Source organism: Lissotriton helveticus, chromosome 4_1, assembly GCF_964261635.1.
Source record: "Lissotriton helveticus chromosome 4_1, aLisHel1.1, whole genome shotgun sequence".
NCBI classification, from domain to species: Eukaryota; Metazoa; Chordata; class Amphibia; order Caudata; family Salamandridae; genus Lissotriton; species Lissotriton helveticus.
In genome coordinates this window covers 198,276,572-198,297,526 of record NC_136063.1, presented here as the reverse complement: position 1 = coordinate 198,297,526, position 20,955 = coordinate 198,276,572, and the positions used below count along the sequence as shown (strand labels likewise).

Here is a 20,955-nt window from a genome sequence, read left to right as displayed (position 1 = left end):
GGGCCTGTTGGATGTATGGAGAACACAACATCCTAACGTTAGGGATTACTCCTTTTACTCGGCACTGCACGCACTACATGTCAGAATAGATTCCATACTGTGTAGCGCCCCCATAGCAGCCATGGTGACACACTGAATACCTTGCTAGGACCATTTCGGACCACAATCCCTTGCTGATGGCGGTAAGGTGGCAGAGGGCGAGGTCTGCGATTCCAACATGGAGGCTGCGGCCGGATACTCTAGAGGATGTGGTGTTTGGTGACAGGGTCAACCAGAGTATAGCGCTTTATTTCAGTGAGAACGAGGGCTCGGCCGCCACGAGATCGATAGAGTGGGATGCAATGAAAGTGGTGGTGAGGGGCGTATGCCTGGGCAGCTTCTCGAATGTACGGAAGACTGTCCTAACGGATCTGGAGAAGGCGGAATGTGTGCTGAGAGAGATTGAGCGTCGCAGACCTGAACGGCCTGATTTGCAGGATCGATTGCTGGAAGCGAAGGAGGGGGTGGCGAGAGAAACGGAGAGACTGCGATGCTATGACTATAAGCTATACCTCACAAAAGTCCATGCGGAAAGGGATAAGGTGGGCACACTGCTTGCGAAACTTGCCAATCCGGAACCAAGGAGTGGCCCGATTATGTGTGTCAGAACCGACACGGGGGAGGTGGTTCACTCTCCAACGGCGATACTGCAGCGCTTTCAGTCGTATTATACGGGCCTCTATGATACTCAGTTGGAGGCAGGGCCATCCGACATAAGTGACTATTTAAGTACGGTGCAGCTCCCGATGCTAGATGAGGAGACGGCGAAGGACTTGGGCGGCCCGATCTCCTTAATGGAGATCCGTGGGGCTATTAAGCAGATGGCCAGAAACAAGACACCGGGGGTAGATGGCCTGCCAATTGAGTTTTATGCGAAGTACGTTGATGTATTGGCGCCTAGGCTACTGGCAGTGTCCATGAGGGAGGCTCTGGTGGTGCCGCTTCTGAAGCCAGGTAAGGATGAGCTGGAGGTGACATCATACAGACCCCTCTCTATGCTGACGGTGGACTACAAGATCTTGAGCCGTATTTTGGCCACTAGACTACTACCTCACATGACCATGCTGGTACACGGTGATCAAGCAGGGTTCATCCCTACCAGAAACACGGCCAGTAACATCCGCAGGCTGATCCGTATACAGCAGGGTGCCTTGAGCTCGGACTCTGCATCAGCTGTCTTGTCGGTGGATATTGAGAAGGCCTTTGATAGCCTTGAATGGTGTTACCTAGATGGGGTACTGGAGAAGTTTGGACTAGGCGAAGGATTTGGACGTTGGACGAAAGTTCTCTATTCCTATGCCACTGCTAGGGTGCGACTGGGGTCACTCATATCATCCGCTTATCTGGTACGCAGAGGAACTAGGCAGGGATGCTCGCTCTCTCCCCTTCTGTTTGCTCTCGCGATGGAACCACTGGCGGCGCAGGCCAGGCTAGGGGAATCCTTTACCGGAATCCGCTATGGAGGGAGTACTCACTACATCTCGTTGTATGCTGACGACCTGTTGCTATATTTGGAGGACACGGAGGCGGCTTTAAGTGGGGCCATGAGGCTGCTCTCCTCCTTCGGCGGGTTGTCGGGACTTAAGGTAAATTGGGCTAAGACTTGTATTTTCCCGCTGCGGCCGGATATCCAAAGCCCTCCTCTTGGGGTAGACGTGATCTGGGCGGACAGATGCTTTACATACCTGGGAGTCCGGATCTATCATGAAGCAGCGAGCCTCCTAGAGGGCAACATAGGGCGGTGTATCAGGGGATTGCGGGGCTGCATGTCCTTCTGGGCCTCCCTCCCTTTGTCGGTGCAGGGTAGAGTGGCATTGTTAAAGATGGTAGCTCTCCCTCGGCTGCTGTATTACTTCAGAACACTGCCTGTCTGGATCCCGCAACGGATCTTTAGGGACCTGAGGTCGTTGGTTATTGAGTTTCTCTGGGGGCGAGGCAGGCGTAGGGTGGCGCTGCTCACAATGAACAGACCCAAACTGGAGGGAGGGATGGCAGTGCCGGATTTCGAACTATACTACCTGGCAGCCCAGCTCCAGGTTCTGACACAGAATGTCGCTAGGGAGTTTAGGGGCCCTGAATGGATTTGTGGGACGGGTATCCAGAGGCACGTCCTCTCCTATATAGTTATGCAACAGGGACTGGCGTTAAATGAGCTCACCTTGGAGGAAAAAACCCTCCGGATGTGCTGGCATAGGAGCCTGAAGCGTGCACGGGTTGCGCGACCTTATGCCCCGGAGATCCCTATCGGGATGCTGACGGCGCTGCCGCACGGTGGAGATTGGTCTCCGCTGCTGGAATGGGAGGATCTGGGCCTACAAGTCGTAGGTGATTTGTTTGTGGAGGGAGTAATGGCCCCGTTTGAGGTGCTGCAGGAGCAATTTGGCCTCCCAGAGGGTGGTTATCTTTTGCATGCGGCGATCTCTGCAGCGATGCAAAAACACTGGAAGGTGGGACTGACGGAGCCGGATACGACCATGGCTTGCCAGTACGTGGTGATGGCCGCGGGTACGATCAAGGCGGTAACCTGTCTCCAGTCACGGATGCTGAACGAAGGGCTAGAACCGCTCACGGCGCTGAAGGCCAGCTGGGAGGAAAGTATAGGCAAGCCAATTCCGGATGCAGAGTGGGGCCACATTATAGCACGGACATGGAAGGGTAGTAGGAATGCTAGGTTCCAACAGGTGCATTTTTCCTTTTGCATAGAGCTTATCTGACCCCAGGGAGGCTCCGCCGGCACTTTCAAGTGCAGGACGCGGCATGTCCACGGTGTTCGGCGCCTGAAGCTGAACTGGATCATATGCTGTGGGACTGCCCGAAGCTGGGTACGTACTGGCCTGAGGTGGGTGCACTTCTGAACACGATCACGGATAGGGAAGTGGAATTTGATAAGGCTGCTTGCCTACTGCTTTGGTTTCCACACACAGCGAAGACGAAGGTGACAAGCAAATTTATTGATCTGGGGCTCATGTTGGCCCAGAGGGAGGTTACGTGGCGCTGGAAAACCAAGGAAGGCCCGGTGGTGAGGAGATGGACGAATGAGTTGGTGAAATGGTCAAGGTGCGAGAGTATACTGAGAATGCGGCAGGCCACCAGAATGGGTACTGAGAGGAGCCTAGAGACGGCTAGGGCTTGGGAGACGATTGTGCAGGCTTTGTGTGATTCTTTGATAGGAGATGAGGAGGAGTGACTTTCGGAACCTGAGGCTCCATGAGACCAGAGGCACGAACACTTACATATTTTTGATGGCGCGCCATTCTGTCCGAAACCAACAACCACAACCCACGTCAGCAGCTGTTAGGGGGAGGGGGGGTATAGGGGAGTTCTTTGACCACCCTGGTAGGGATAGGAACGCAGGTAGCAATGGGTAGGGGACATGGAATGCCGACATACTAGGGTACTAGCGGGACCCTGCTCCGCAAATCCAGTGGTCCAAGTGTTGCTTATATGGTAAGAACGACTCCTCTAGGGAGTATCTAGGGAGAGGGGGGGGTGGGGGGGGGGGGGGGGGGGGGAGTTGTTGGGAAATAAAAAAGCAGATGCATCATTATGTTGTTGACCAGAAACCCCCCTGTATTATGCTAGGAGACCTTTGGTTGGACTTTGCAGTTGCGCCGCCCGGCCTCCGGGATGTGGGCTGATGGGCTGTGTACAACCCTGAGAATGTATGGTACCTTGTATTGCGGGGGTGATGGTTGAATTCACCCGGTGTTTTGTCCATAATTCTGCAATAAAAACAAATTTAAAAAAAAAATAAAAATGAAATTATATTCCTGATTCGGTCATTGTTAAACAAACACTTGCTATGGGCGAGAAAGCCAGACACAGACCTGGGGTTCCGAGACGTGCCTGTGTACTTGCTGGTTTCCTCTGGTTAGTTGAAGGTGTAAAGTTCCCTCCCTCAACCTCCCTACTGTCCCCCCGCAAACTTTATACTGCTGAGTGCAGCCAGTAAAGATCAGGGTGCCCAGCCCTATCCTCAGTAGTAGCACCCCCCCTCTACTGCTCCAGATCATCGGCTCCTCCAATTTTCGGTCTGCCCTAGAAAGTTTCTACTGCACGGGCTAAGCTACCATTGGTGCAGTGACACCAGGGCTCAGAGCCCCGAGGGAGGCCCTAAACCCTGATAATTCCTTGATTTTCCCACCCAACAGTTGGCAAAAGGGGCATTTTCCTTACTTGCACCAAGGCCCATGGCGTACTTGCTACCCTACTGTTAAGCTGGCTTGCATGCCCCAGGTTTAAAAAAATAAATCAGAATGCATACATCTACTTATGGATGCTTTTGGTCACTCAGGTGTCATTCACATTTTGCTTCCACCCACCACAGCATGAGGCAATGGTTCAGTCTACTTCAGCCGCTGGTGTCGTGTAGTTCCTAGGACCCCCCCAGGACCTGCGCATTTTGGATGACCTAAACTGAGGGCTTAGTGTGCAGAAGACTCTGGACACCCCCACAGGATGACTCTGCCATTACACCAGCTAACTCTACAGGGCCACTACCACCCCCTGTATTCTACAGCGGTGTAGGTAGTTTCTAGCAACCACTGAACAGGACAATCCCGATTCTTCAGGTATCGTGGAAACAATACGGTATCTTTCGTTCAGTCACTCGTGCTTACTTTTCTCAGAATATATAGAATGACAATTGGAACGGTTTCAATATTTAATTATTGGTCAAGCGTCACTCTAGTGACAAAATGTATGATCTTCGGTCCCCCGAAACGCACCCGCCCTAGCCCTACGTTAAATGGTATCCCGCTCGAAAGGGTGAGAACTTTTGTATACCTGGGGGTCACTTGACTGAGGACTTTGGCTGGGGCCCCCAGGTAGCCAAATCTACCCTAAAGCTCGCACAGATATCAGGGGGAATTGGTAAGTTCCACCAAACAACGCATTTTAAGCCAGTCTCCCCAGTGCTTGAAATTTACAGTACTCAAGCTAGACCTGCGGTAACCTACGGTGCTGAACTATGGGGACATTCAAGTATAATAAGCCTCCTTAGGGCTGAACGGGCCTTTATGAGAAATAAGATTGGTCTACCCCAAAGTACCCCGCTCTTACCCTTGATATTCGACTTCGGCGTGGAGCCCATCTCTGAACTAGTAGCAGCCCGACCCCTCCTGTATTGGAGAAGGCTCTTGACAGTACCTGAGCTTTTCGGACTACAGAGCTGAGTTTGCTGCTGTCTGGGGGTCGTTGAAGAGTAAGAAAGTACCATGGCTGCTCCACATTAAATCTACTGCCCATCGAATAGGAATGCCTCAAATATGAGAGTCCCCGGCGGAGAGTTGCCCTGTGCTGCGGAGAACTGAGCTGCTGGCCTGTCTGAGGCACTATAACCTAAGTTTGCTGCAACGCCTGCCAAATATGGGCAGGATGTCTTTGGAATTTCTGCAGGTAAAACTTGTGCCCAGTAGGGAGGAATTCTTGGACCAAATTGAACCTCCCTTAGCAAGAAAACTACACACACAACTCAGGCACGGCAGCCTGCCACTTGGGTCATTGACCTGCAAATGGGCAGGTCAAGAGGAGGGAACTTGCCCAGTCTGTAATATTAGCAAAGAAGACATTGCCCATGTTTTGTTTTTCTGCACGGCTTATAGCACAATTCGGAGAGCCTGGTTGGTACCATTATGCAGGAACCTGGGACTAAAACATTGTGCTCAAGCTGTTAGAATTTTAAAATATGATACTTCTCCCGTAATTGTGTTTTCGGTCTCCCGCTTTTTGCACGGTATGTGGCGGAGAAGGTCCACCTTGATTAACTGAAATGTAATTTTAATGAAGATCACTTTCTTGATAACTGACTGTTTAATAATGTTTTAACTATTGGTTCTTAACTATTTAAGTATTTTATTGTATGTACATATTTTACCTGTGCTTTTATGGTAAACGACCGAAATAAAGTTATCAAAGAAAGAATATTTAATTATTGGTCAAGCGTCAGTCTAGTATGAAACATGTTAGCTGCAACAATCAAAAAACAGGAGCAGACAAATGTAATCGCTAGTACCAATAACGTAAATAGTAGATACATTTCTACCATAGTGCTAATAAGATGAATAAAAGCATATTACATAAAATAGCATTGGCGTACTCCTACGAAGCGTATCCTACCCAACCATGGCTAGCCTAGAGGTGTAGGTGAAGCATGTTTGTGTAAATGCTAAGATAGGTCCTAACGGAGCCAAGAATTCCCCTGGGAAGTGCTAACCCCTCACCTGATGGTTCTGAATGAAGCACCCAGTCTCTCCATCGAGGATGGCACCTCACAAGGGATATCAGTTCTCACTGTCGAAGGATCAGCCTGCAGAGTCTCTGTCCAGCTTGGAAGGAATTCCTCTCTAAGTGGTCACTCGGGGTGGGTTTTCTAGAAGCAGTGTTTTGAAAACATTTGTTAATCCTTTTCTAAACAAATATGACCATGCACAGCTGGCTGCTGGCCATGGATGAAAAAAGTGGTGACCCGTGTACAGAATAATTACCATGCTTGGAGACATGTTTATGTATGTCAGGTACAGGGATTAAAATATCGTACCAAGAGCCTGATGTCGGAGAAACAGAAGTAAGCTACTAGGTAAACGGTCACCTGTGTAAGACTTATGTCGTGTGGATGGGACACAATGTATGTAACCGTATGTACATGATGGGACTAACCTAAAGAACAGGACCCTGGCTGCCTTGCACTGAGTGACATTTTTCCTGACCTCATGTGCATAGATGTCTGATAGGGAGTCCCCTTAATCACCCCTAACGTTCTATATTATGTTAATTTTTTTGCGTAGTGCGCAGATCTGGAAGGAAGAAAATATATATATCATTAACAAATCTGAAAATGGGGGCAATATTGTTTTATGGCCACACAATCAGTACTTGGATGAGGCTAATAGACATCTGTTGGATACAAGATGCTACCGAAAAGCTTCCAAACAGGGACTTGAGCAAACTTCAAGACACTGTATTCAAGCATTTGTTTCAGTGGAAGAGACAAGGTTTACTTACCAAGGATGAATTTAGCTTCCTTAAAATAGAGCACCCGGTAACTCCAGTGCTCTATTTTATTCCTAAGATTCATAAAGACGTGGTCCCAGTACAAGGTAAGCCCATAATATCGGCCAGGAAAAGCCTTATGGAGATGATTCCCAAATACGTGGATTTCTTTTTAGAACCGTTTGTTACCAACCTGCCCTCCTATATAAAGTATATTGAAGATTTCCTCTAGAAAATTGTGTACAATGGCAACCCAATTATCTACTCATTGTGGTGGACATGAAGTCACTGTATACGAGTAATAACCATTCTGATGGGTTGACGGCAGTGCAATATTTTCTGGGCAGTAGATCTATCCGTCTAGAGGGGCACAACGACATGATTGTCAAAATGATTGAACTATGTTTGTTGAATAACTATTTTCTGTTCAACAATGAGGTTTTCCAGCAGCTGAGGGGGTGACGATGGGGGGCGTGCTTCTCCCTCCGCTATTGAGGTTTACATGTTGGCTGGTGGGGGAAGCACATCTTCATGTCGCAACACGGAAAATTCTGGGACAGCCATGTCAAACATTATTGGCGCTTTATTGATTATGTATTCATGATATGGGAAGGGTATAGAGAAGCAGCCAACATGTGTATAACAGCAGTCAAAAACAATGTGCTGAATTTAAATTTCACAGTCACCATTAGTGAAAATAGTGTTGAATTCCTGGATGTCATGGTCTATGTTAGTCAGGGATGTATCGACACGAAATTACATGGCAAAAAACTACAGGTAATTATATATTACACGCGGCAAATTCGCATTCCAGCCGTCTGATCTAAAGCATACCATACGGCGAATTCCTACAAATTCGCCGTATTTGTAGTTCTGTACCAACCTTGACAATATGCCAAAACTATGCTTTTAATTTGTTTTTGAGCAGAGGGCACTGTAAATCTGTACTAAATAAAGCCTTGAGCAAAGCTAACTCACGATCCAGGGAGGAAATGCGGATACCTAAAAAACAACAAGAAAAGCTACAAGCATCTTCCACCGAAGGCATTCATAGTGAGACACGTGACAGATTTATCCCCACTTTCAGAAGGCAGGAATGCAAAATCGACAGATTTATTCACAATGGCTAATTGTACTTACAGATATGACGTTAAAACCTATGCTCCCAAGTTTACCTTCTAGTAAGTTCAGGAGAGCTCCCTCTGAGGTAATGATTTGGTTAGAACCAGCCCTGAGGTAACTTAAATTCACCTGGTTAATGAAGACGGGTTTTTGCAAGAGCAACTCATGTCGCGCTTGCAAATTTGGCTTGAATTTAAAGGAATATATGACGGCATTTAGTACAAATCCCATTCCAATCAAAGAACATCTAACCTACCGTACCAAATATGCAGTCTACACTTTACAATGCACGTGGGCTTCAGTAATATGCTGGTCAAGGCCAGCTCTTTGCTATAGCAGTGCCAGTTTATTTGCTTGAAGGAGTTGTCCTCCCATATCTTGTTGTCACTGTTCCAATGATCACTAAAAGCATGCCTGAGAATAACGATCTTGGCAATCCCGCTACCCAGGACTGGGGTGTTAGTTCTTCATAGCGGCCCTCTACCAAGTGCAAAAACATCACATCTCCTCCTTGTTTCACAACAGGAGACAAAAAAACATGCTGAAACCCTTGGTGAACCCTGTTAAATAAGGAGCGATTACTCCGGACCTCAATGCAAAATTGCATAAAGTTTTGGCCTGGAATTATAAGGAATGGAACTACCGTCATGCAGGCTAGTCTAGACAAACTGTACCTACACCCTAAAAGAGCAGTAACATCTGGACTGCAAGGCATATCCCATCTCTGCAGTGCTGGTTTCTGCTCTTAAGCAGTCTAAACTCAGCTGCTTAATTGGCTGGTAATAGATATGTGAAACTGGTTCCATCTTGAGATACGCAAATTTGCATAGATTTCTCTTCAGAACCTAGGAAAAGATGTGGCATAATGGCGAGTGCGGCAAGTGCCAAATTTGGAACTGAAAGGGGGGGGGGGCGAACACGGACTAGGTCATTTTCCGACATACGGACTAGGTTCTTTTCCGGCCCTCTGCTCAATATCCTGCGATTCTGGGCAAGTCACAATCTCCCCAGGTCTTACACAAAAAAAGTGCAACATCTGTCTCTCATGTAAAACACTTGGACCATGTTTGTGCTATATAAAACAAACAAAAAAAACAACAAAAACACACAAAATATGCTAGACCGGTCAGCCTTAGGGTGGTCTTCCCCCAAACCTTTTGCCTTCTTCCTCCAATTTCACTGACCTAGTTATTGTTTGCCTTAGTGCTGGTTATCAGTGGTAAAGTGCTCAGAGTCCTAAAGTGCATGTGCACACTAGTCAACACGTAAATATTGGCTTATCCCCAATTGGCATATTTAATGTACTTCTAAATCCCCAGTAAAGTGGCACCACATGTGCCAAGGCCATTCCCATAAATCAAAATCTACAAGTAGTTCTACAGCACTGATTGTGCCACCCACATATGTAGCCCTTTTAAACATGACCCAGGACTGCTGTTGTAGCCTGTGTGTGTAGTTTGAAACTGCCATCTTGACCTGGCAAGGGTGTAGCTGACCGATGTGTTTTGTGTATTCCTCCTAGACAGCCACACACAACAGGGAGCTGAGGTATGCCTCAATGGACAGTCACTGGCAGGATGGGAGGAGTGAGCTGGGCCTAGCCCTACTTGCACCTGAATGGGCTGTGTCCTGCCTCAACACAGAGGGCTGCATACCCTCAATAGTTATCCGGAGCCAGGGCAGGGAAGGCAAGATGCCTGGGGACTTCAAAGGGAAACCTCTAGAAGCTTCTGCCCCACTTCAAAGACACAACTAGACATAAATACTGAACCTCAGACACAAACTCTTCAGTACACTTCAGGACCTGTGGATACTCTGCCAGGAAGGACTGCTGTTCTGCTACAAGGACCAACTCTCAGCTGGACTGCTGCTCTACAGGAACTGCTGACCTGCTACAGGATTTTAGAAGTTTCATCTGATCTGACAAATTAACCAATTCAGGGCTAGAGCCCTATCCCGCTAACAATTACAGGCAAACTTCAGACCATGGCATACATTAATGAGGCACAGAGGTAAATGTGGTAGGCCTCTGGGTCCTTGCTCTGAAGTAAGATGCCTAAGTTGCAGGAGAGCATGGTGAAGTCTTTCTAAGTCTGGTGATGAAGCAGGGATGAAACTATATGGCCCCTGGATATACCAGGACAAGCTAGAGGTGCGATGATGTCAGCATTGTGACTGGAGCCGCCCTGAAAATAAGGGGACATGGCTTCTTTCCCAGCTTTCTCCTCCTAGTTTGACAATGGCCAAGGTTTGTAGGCCACAGCTGTAGAGGAGGAGTCAAGGAGCAGCAGATCCAAGAAGCCATCGACACCACCAGCCTCGTTGTGGTTTTCCCACAGGCTCTGGAGGACTGGCGAAACATCTGGTGCCAGACTTTTAAAGGCTACATCCACAGCTTGGTGGGGACAGGCCTGGGTTAAATGCTAGCGGCCAGAGTGCGGCCAGGCGCTGCACTGGTCTGGTGAAGAAAGGAACTGCTGGGTATCAGGTTTCCAAATATACCGGGAGCTACAAGTAAAAGCAGAAGAATGTGGAGGAAAGTGGCACAGACCAGTTGAAAGGACAGCGAGTCACAGGCAGTGTTGTCTATACTAAGAAGAAGCTCCAGCCCTTAGGGCACCCTTTACAGTGCCTTCTCACCACTACTAAGAATCTAAGCCCTGCAACTGCATCAAATGAATTACTACAGAATCACATTCAAGGTCATGTGCATGGTTCCCCTGGTGATTGACAGCGGACCAATCCCAACCACGTATTTCTTGTCTTGGAGTCAATTTCTAGCAAGTTTAAATGCTGAATGTTAACAGGATAACCTATCAATGCGGTGTTTACATTCAACTCAGAATTGAACCCTTGAGTTTAACATTTTCAGACACCCATGTGCCTTTACAAGATACGTTCAATATTCACGATACATCCAATGTTAGGATTTATTTCGAGGCTCAGTAGTAACCCAATGTCCTACAAGAAGCTCGATCTGATGTGCTTTTCCGGGACTAAAATTTGTATCTGTCCAGACCAAGTTTAAAAATTTCTTGTGGAATACACGCCAATATGTTTTAATGTTAATAGCCGCATGATTATAAACTTCCGCCTCAGGACAAGTAAAGGAATTACTTTAAAGACCCATCATAGTTACTCAAGTTGTTTATTGGCTTTCGTTAAAAAAGGGAACTCTGCTTCATCCACTGCCAAAGGACATTCTTCTCCTAGTTTCAGACAGGCGCTCCGTGTAAAGAGTTTTCAGACCGAAATGGAGTAGCAGAGGTCCCAAGTCTTTCCCAGCTCTTAAAAAAACATGCGCCTTAGGACCTGGCACCGTGCACAATGGCCACCTTTGTGAGCCCGGCTTCCACTCGCATACACCAGTCTTCCCTTCAAAGAAAAAAACAAAAACACGTCATATCCTCAAAGCATGCAAGGACTATTCCCTCCCCTAGCCAGAAGAAAGCTGGAACAAGTCATGCCAAAAACACCATCACAAAAGGTAGAACTGAAATTTCAAAATGTTTACACTGCCGACAGTTGACTAGTCCTGACTAACTGTCTTTTTCCCAAAGGACTAGTGCAATCTTTTCAGTGTCTCGCTCCTGGGAAACTTTACTTCTTCCACCACTTACCCTCTACCCAAGAGCATGCTTTTTAGTTCTGATTACATGTGGTGTTCTTGGAGATTTGAGTGCCGTATAGATGGTGAGATACAAACATATGATATCCCAGCTGGTATTATTTGAAGGCAATTAGAAATGATATTAATACAACATTATCAAAAGGAAGTAAGGAGACTATTTGGTTATTACATGTGCTCATTGCATCATTTTATGTAGAAAATTGGGGTAAAAAAAGAAAAACAGGACAATTGGCAGTTGTGACAGCACTGCGATATACAAATAAAACAGTTGATAACCCGAATTGTACTTGGTGCTAAGGGTTTGTGAGTGAAAAACACAGTAGCGGTGCAAGTGAAAATGTGATCAACGAGGTCGGCGCGAAGTGACTAGTGCAGAAGTATATACAGTGAGGAAATGACAAAATATGGTTCCAGGTAGCTTGAAGAGTTCATTTCTATTTGTATTGTTCATGAACCATTTTGTATGGAGCGCCTATGATCGCGCTAAACGGTCGACGGCGTTTCGATCCACTTTAATCAGGATCTTGATCAGGACTGGGTTGGTGGCAGTGCTGAAATGGAGTATATGTGCTGTAAAAACACGGGTTAACCCAAAAAGTCACTGGGACCTGGGTGAATAGTTGATACAAACAATGTGGTCCCAGATAATATAACAAATAAATCAAAAATAAAATAACTTTAATAAATGCAAGAGAAATTAGAACATTGTTTTTAATCACAACGTGTATCGTAAAAAACATTCATAAAATAGATACACTGTATATACTTCACAAATGCCGGTTCAACCGCGATTATTCCCATTGGGTCCCCATATATGCGCACTTATACCGCAGCCCTTGACCAATTGGAACCTCCACACCCCCCGCGATTGCCGTTCCGGACTCCGATTGATACGCCATCCCCGAACTTCTTGATCTGTCTGGCTGCCCCTTTTCCGGAGGCTTACCTGCTCAGACTCCATTTCAGCACTGCCACCAACCCAGTCCTGATGAAGATCCCGATTAAAGTGGATCGAAACGCCGTTGACCGTTCAGCGGGATCATAGGCGCTCCATACAAAGTGGTTCATGAACAATACAAATAGAAATTAACTCTTCAAGCTACCTGGAACCATATTTTGTCATTTCCTCACTGTATATACTTCTGCACTAGTCACTTCGCACCGACCTCGCTGATCACATGGTCACTTGCACCGCTACCGTGTTTTTCACTCACAAACCCTTAGCACCAAGTACAATTTGGGTCATCAACTGTTTTATTTGTATATCACAGTGCTGTCACAACTGCCAATTGTCCTGCTTTTTCTTTTCCCCCCAATTTTCTACATAAAATGATGCCATGAGCACATGTAATAACCAAATAGAGTCTACTTACTTCCTTTTGATAATGTTGCATTCATATAATTTCTAATTGCCTTCAAATAATACCAGTTGGGATATAATGTTTGTATCATACTTTCTACCACAATCCCAAAACGGTTGACGGGTTTTTGCTCCCGTTGTATATACAAGTATAGATGGTGAAGCGCTGTATTTATGTAGGGTTTTTATATAGACCTTCAACCCACTACATAAGCATCACAGCATTATGAGTCTGATAGCATTGTACAGAGATAGGCTGTTACATAAGATGCCATGTCCAGGCATCAGGATTAATCCACCCCACAGTAGCTTGTATCATGTGTTCTCTGGAAAGGAATCCACGTCCCGCCTAGGGATCTGCGTGACAGAAAGCAATGGCTGACGGAAACAGATTTGACTGCCGGTGCAGTCTTGTCGGCGGATCAGACAAGCAACAGCTCAACCCGGTTTGGCATGTGTGGCCTTTGACTTTCCAAAGCACATCCCCTTGACCATTCGTTTCCTGCCTTCCTCCCATAAAGCGCCTGGAAAATCCCTACAAAGCTTCTTTCAAACCCCCTACAAAGATCTTATTTGCTGTGAAGTGGAAAAGTAAAGGTTGACCTCATAACTGAGCATTTGCTCCCAGAAAGGCAACTGTCTAGGTACTAGCCTTCAGGAACTAGTCCTTAGTCACGTGACAGACATCCTAAATGCCTGCAGGTACAATTTAGATGTAGGGTCACAACAGGACCAGGACACTCACTTGCCCGCTCTTTACTCTCCTTCCACCACCAGAATCTGGGACAGAACCCAAGACCATGGTAAAGCACTGCTGCTGCAACCTATACGGAAAAGGAGTAGCCGGACAGAGGGAGCGGCCTTGGACTCAAGGTCAAACACAAGATCCAGCTTACTGTAACCTGCATCAAGGAGCAGTTTAAAGCACACAAGGATCTCCAGCCTGGAGAAAACTGGAATCGAAAACATCTGCATGACAAGAGGGCTGAGGTCTAGCTGAAGTGCTAAATGGGGAGTTAGTGTGGACCACAACCCATCTAGTATCATTGTAAATGCCAGCAGCACAACATGGATCAAGGACAGCTGCAGAATAGGAGTGTTCAACGATTATTACAGCACTGAACGTTAACGGTGGGGCTAGTAGTCAATACTACTGCACCCACTGAGAAGCTACATTTACTCCACCTCCCTTTGTCCCATGATTATGTACTGGAACCTGCAATACTGCAGAACTCTTACGTTTCTTCTGTTTAAGGCTGATCTTTGAACAATCCTCTGATGACTTATGGATCTGGAGTTTCCTAGTTGACGGTCTGGTGTATGGTTCCTTAAACTGTGGCGCACCTTTAAGGTCCCTTTGGCTGCCAAACATTCTAGTGGGTTCACTAATAAGCAGTTGCCATCTCCACAGGGAAAGAACCAGGTGATACCATGATACAAGCAACCTGAATACTTGGGCACCCTTTGAGTCAACTGACCTGCCTCATCCAGTGATCGATTGTCACCGTGGCTTATGTGGAGATCAGGTGGAGCCATAAGTGGTTCCCGGAGGTCTACTCACTAACAGCAGTGCCGCTTCACAATCCTGATACCCTGAATGGTTCCAACTCATTTTGAAGGGAAAAAAAAATGACAGCATCCACATAGGACCCCAGGTTGGTGGAAGGAACTCCATTTCAGTGAATTTATAGAATGTAATAAATAAATAAAAAATAAGGGCCAATAAGAAATTAATACTTAATATACCAGACAAAGGAGACCCAATAGAAGCAACCAATAGTAGAAAAACACAAGCAAGAAGTAAAACAGACAAGTATCAAAAAGAGGATGGAGAAACGGAGAGAGGGTGTGGCACAATGGTACCAGTAAGTGTAAAGATTCTATTCTAGGATATAGGAAGGAGTATAGGTGCCAGGGTGTAGACGGGGTAGAGGTGCTGTGGTTCAGGCAAGAGCACGTAACATAGAACATCTTCCTATATCTTAAGGGAAGAGGAACTACAATACATGAAGAAGAGCGGTCTTAAGGCACTGGTAGATGTAGTGGTACTAGGGTATAACAAGGGACAGAGGTATTAGATTAGGGATACTACAGTAAAGGGAGAGGTACATATATTAGGGTTTTTTTGTTAAACAATAATTGGGAAACAAGAGATCCTTAAGAGAATGTGAACTAAAAAGACAAAAATAAAAAAAACTGCAGGACGTTTTTTGCCATGAAGGACTCCTCAGAATGGATGTCACATCCTGGGAATGCTACTCATTTGGAAAGATTTGAGGGACTTTGCTCCTAGGGAAAGATTTTGGGAGAAAACTTTTCCCAAGTATGCTTATCACAAAGAGTAGCCATAATGACATTGAATACTCCATTGACTAGACTAGAATCACTGGCGAGTTTTTCTTTGCCAACCAAGACAATCCTTTTCAGTTCAGTTGTATCCCAGTTCACATGCGAGTAGTTGGTTCATTGTTTTTGCTGTGAAGACTGGAGTTTTTACTCATGCCATGTTGCTTCTCCTGAATCCAAAGTTGCGCCAAAACTAAGACTAAGTGCAAAGGGATCAATACCATATGACATCCACTGTCCCCTCATCTGGTGCATGAACTCATGAATACGAGGGTGTAACCCAAGCACTATAATGAACACAGCTATACTAAAGAGCTCATCTTTTGATCCTTACTTTTTTTTTTTTATTGATTTTCAAGACCAAGAAATTTGACATAGCCTAAATCAGGCATGGCAGTAACAGATGCACAGACTAGTTCAATAGTTATGCAGGCGTAAGCGAATCTTGCACACAGTCATGCTAATCAGGGTACATAATTTAACAACCAAACAGTTATAGAGGCTTGCAGAAGCTGCTGGCATCTGCTTAAGATCTGCTATGGTGAGCCTTATATGCAACAACCACTCCTTTCCCATTTGTAAACAAACGTTGCTATTTTTATGAAGTTATATTAGGCAGGACACCCTGCCAGACTGCACTGAAGTCCAAAACTACTAGCAGCTCCTAATCAAAGTCTGGACTTATCACACATACTACCCTTGGAGAGTCAGTCCATCAGTGTTTTTTAAGCGTCACTATTCACCAGTGGGGCATGGGTGGTTAAGTATGCAACAAGATTTAACTTTTAATAGCAATTTGGACTGCACATGTATGAGTCAATCAGTGGTTGATGACCGCACCCACCACAGACACTGCCCAGAGAGAAGACCTCCCAAGGACACATCAAGGTTGAAGTGTTCATGATCCAAAGACAACAAAAAAACACTTCCAGAGCCAGCAGCAATTCCCCCACTCTACTTACGAGCACAGTGATGCCGTCCTTCTCCAACAGAGTTTTGTCGTAGGTCACCTCGCAGACCCTCACCACTGTTGTGGCACCATACCTCTTCAGATCCTGGAAGGAGACAGAAGATGCGGGTTAAAGCTCTCGCCATGTTGTTGTCTCCCAGCGAGCATAACTATTGACCTCAAAGTTAACATTTTGTGTATTTTGGTCTCTTGTTCGCGCACAAACTACTCTTTCAGAAAGCGCGCCCAGGTCTCCCCACACAATCTGCAAAAATCGAAACTGTTTGGCAATCTTTGTAAAGCTAACCTCCGAGAGGTCCTTGAAAGGGACAATGTGGCAGGCAGCTTCCATTAATACCGGCTAGATTGATCAGTCGCCGACAATAGCACAGTTTGTTACCACGCTGTGCCCTTCAAACTCTTCGAGACACCTATTCCGTAAAATACAAAAAACGTCTGCTTCAAAAATAGAAAGCAAATTAAAGGCTTGTTTTTCTACACTCTGGAACTCAGTCATTGCATTTCAATTCTAGGCCGGCCCCTCCTAAGGTACACCGCCAGAAAGAAATCTCCCACCGACAGGCAAAACACAAAGGTATCTATTGGCCAGGAACTGGGCCAGTGCACCTTCTCTCCCCCACCCCACCCTCTAGCCCCACGTGCATGAAGTGCCTCATCCAAGCACGTTTTGAAGTCCTGAAAGGCCCAAAACTCTTCAGAAAGGAGCATTGAGCAGTCAAAGAGAAGGAGTTGTAATTGATCAAGTTTGGCTCTGTGGCCTTACAACAATTTTCAGATTGCCTCTTTACTTCCCATTGCAGTAGGACCGTCTTCCATTTTGGTCTCAGATTGGACACAATGCAGACAAGACAATTCTGTCTGTCATGTCCAAACCCTATTGAGTTCCTTGTTCATCACCGATGTAATCACAATTCTACTGTGATGTATTCAAGCTTACCAAAAATGGAGGACTTCATTTAAGGCACTGAACCGACGTTTCCCGTGACCACTTAACCACTGCCCTCCCCTTTCCAAACTTCCCTCATTAGCTCGAAAGCCATCCCTTTAGCTAGCAGACGAGCTGGAATACCTAAAAATGCACACCGTGGAATAGGCAGGGTTTATTCAATTATGGATACAAGTCTAGAGTGCGGTTGGAGGCCGTGCTTAATTTGAGCCAGTGCTCTCACGGTGTCATTTAATTTGACACTGGCACTTATGACCGCTGCCACATGGTGGCGTAGTTTGTATAAATTGGAGATTAGCATGACAGCAATTGTTTATTAATTTAGTATACATTAAACACAACTAATACCTGCGGCCCAAGCTATTTTGATAGCTTTGGGGCCTGGAATAGGCTGAATGGTCACACTTTTAGTAGAGTGCTGGCTATTAGTAGTTGTGTAGGTCCGGTCATTGGCAAGACTGGCCGTGGCAATGGGTGGTGCAAGCTGCAGCGGTCGCCTGACTAGAGCCCTGGCATTTTTTTTTACAAATTAAGTACTTGGCACTATCCTAGGGGCCTCTGACCCCGTCCCTCTGACCTGGTCTCATATCAAAGTCTGGTAAAGCATGAAGTACTAAACTTGCTATATTTAATGGAATACATCTGGTTTAATGAATGCAAACCAGATTTGCTTCCACAGGACAGACTAACACAGATATCCCCAAAAGCACAAAAAGGCTTTATACTCTTGTGTTCCTCCCAACAGTACAAGCCGGTAAGAAACCCCTCATTTCCTACACCCAGCAGGGCCAGCACATGCCATACAGCCAGCTGTCATGTGGCCCATCACTTTACAAGTCTAGGCCATAAGGAGAAAAAACATTCGCACATCAACGTAGCATAGACATGTCATCATTGGCTGCCACTAGGGTCCCAAAAGCATTTCCCACTTAAATATACAACAGCACACACTATACAAAAATGATATCACGCGTCCAATGCAGCAATATATTTAAATGAGTTTGCTTTAATAGTACCAAACAAAACATGCAAAAACATGCAAATGTTTAAATCACTTTCCATCCGTCAAAGTGCCAGTCCACCGACCTAGAGGATGCTAACATTGTAAAGTTCACCTCTGTCCCCAAATCATATCCTAAACAAATCAATGAACAGAGGCGCCCTAAGGTTCATACCAGTAAACTAGAATTTTAAAAATGATCCTCCAGTCTGCGAAGGAAACCTAGGAAGTATATGAAAATGTTGGCATGGACAGCTGAAGTCACATCACGGCTATAAGCTAGACAGGCTGCGCATGACAGTAATGCCAATAACAAAACAAATATTAAATGAAACCAGGAATCGACAGTGGAGCTCTATGGGTGCAAAACATATACATAAAAATAAAAACCGCAATGGGTGAAACAATAGCACAACGTGACTGAGCATAAGCAGTGGAAACTTCTGGGAGATTGTACACATAAGCACCAGCAGCATACAATTGTAACAATGAGGTCAAGATCGGGGAACGAATCTGGGCCCAATCACCTGAACCCAAAATGAAAGCACCTATTGCGACAGCCATCCAATATTTACTTTAACAACAATACAAGATAATTGACTAGAGCTTCACAGAACAGTCCCACATGTTCTTAGTGTTTAATTCAGATAATCTTGCAACCGCCATAACCTTTCTGAAGGCATTCCCTTTATTGGCTTGAAAGATGCCACAAAGCCCATATTGGACAAGAGGCTCTTAAAAGATGCAAAACTGCAGAAAGAGATTGTTTGGCAATGACTCAGTCAGTTTCAGGAAATAATGGAAGACCCAGCCGATGGATTAACGAATCTAGTTCTCTAAAGCAATCAGGATACTGAATAGTACTTTGTTGTGCTTGTTGGAATGTATCACAAGAAACGAGGGTAGCTTAATAAAAGCACAGGGAAGGTAGCCAAAACCACAAAAAAGCCTTTAATAAAAAAGTTTGTTGAAACTTGTAAATTTCTATGGAGAAAAGAGCACATTCTCATATTCAGATTTAAAATAAAAAAAACATTCCGTCACTGACACTTATGAACTGGTCAGGCAGGTGCCTCAGTTCACCTCTTAGTTGTAGGCGGTTTACAAGATGTGTAAGCTATTTCACTGCACTGGTCCAGGTCCAAACTGCTCAGTAGGATCTTGTTTATGGTTCGTGGCCTATTGGCACAAAGCAAGTGCTTCACTAGCTTATATAAAATAAAGTAACACCAGCAGGGGAAGCAGAACACCAAACCACAGTAAAACAGCAGCATGAACCACAGCCAACAAAGAGAAGGGAGAAGCAGTATTTGACTTCACTATGAGGATTGAAAGCTTTTACAGAAACTCCACCCAACTAACATGACACTGCCAGAATGTTCACCAATTACAGGGAAAGGAGTTACACATTCCAAAGATCCTTCCGCTCCTCAGAGCTCAAGGTTCAAGCCAATACCAAACAACCTACAGGGCAATAAGCCTGCAGAATCTGCATTACAAGAGCTGCTCTAAGGGAAGGCAGAAATAAGCATCCATCTTCCAGACAACCAGGGTGTTGGTGACAAGACAATGGTTGATAACATGTTTCAGTCCCAGCTAGTAGAGAGTTGCTCCTTATTCTCCAATGTCATGTTACACTTGATGCAGGTGATTTGAAAATCTATCATTGAGTTCTCATCTTAAAGGGGGTCAAAATGGTATGGCAAAGAGTAAGTTTCATACCAGCACCCTGCCCCCACATCGGATTGGTGAATACTTGCTCAGCTGTAGCCAACCAGGTACTTGACATACTAGAGGACTAAACCACAACCAGGACACGTACGCTACGTAGGGTCCCACCAAACCCTGCAGCCTCCCTAGCCTTCTCATAACCACCATCATAGAATGTATATAATGGAGGCATCTCTCCATCCTTGTTTTAAACTGTCCCACTTCAAAGCATGGCCTAAAAGTCCCATTCAAAATAAGCCAAAATCTACATTTCTTTAGGTCCATAAAAATATTATTTCAAAGTTTGTTCCCCTCACTTTACTGAAATCTGTTGCAGCATCAAAGTTGATTTTCCTACTTGATTTAGCATCATTATCCCAATCGCAGAGCAAAGGTATTCAGTTACTACCAACAAATATTCCTTTTTCAGGACGGGACAATCACCACAACCAGCAAAAGTGACTGCCATCTAATCTTCCTATTTCGGTCTTGCTTAAAGATCGCTTTTAGCAATCTGTTGTCAAAGACCTGCTGTGGACCACACTGATATTTACAGTAGACTTTAAGTCAGCTTATGCTTACAACTGCTTGGTTTTCGCTTCATCCTAGGTCTTTACTGGTTATTCAATGGCTTTCCTTCCTCTTCTTGGGTTTATCCCTCCCATGGAGCATAGCTTCTTTACCTTACTTTTGATTGGATTACCTTTATCCTTCTGCTGCTCACTTTCAGTGAAACTTCAGTAATCCATGAGTGGGCAAGTGTTTTCTACCTCTCTCTCCATCATGCGCTGCTCCCAAACTCCCAAACACCTCAACTGTGTACACATATGTCATCTTGGCA

General features: G+C 45.5%; 1 protein-coding gene across 3 annotated transcripts in view; it reads right to left on the bottom strand.

Annotated features, from left to right (window-relative positions):
* PTP4A3 (protein tyrosine phosphatase 4A3) overlaps positions 1-20,955 on the bottom strand; it is a 200,094-nt gene that overhangs the window by 39,815 nt on the left and 139,324 nt on the right. For all 3 annotated transcript variants that reach the window (XM_078686670.1, XM_078686672.1, XM_078686671.1), the window contains exon 3: positions 16,451-16,543. In XM_078686670.1, coding sequence (XP_078542796.1) covers positions 16,451-16,543 — 93 coding nt within the window. The remainder of the gene's footprint in view (positions 1-16,450; positions 16,544-20,955) is intronic.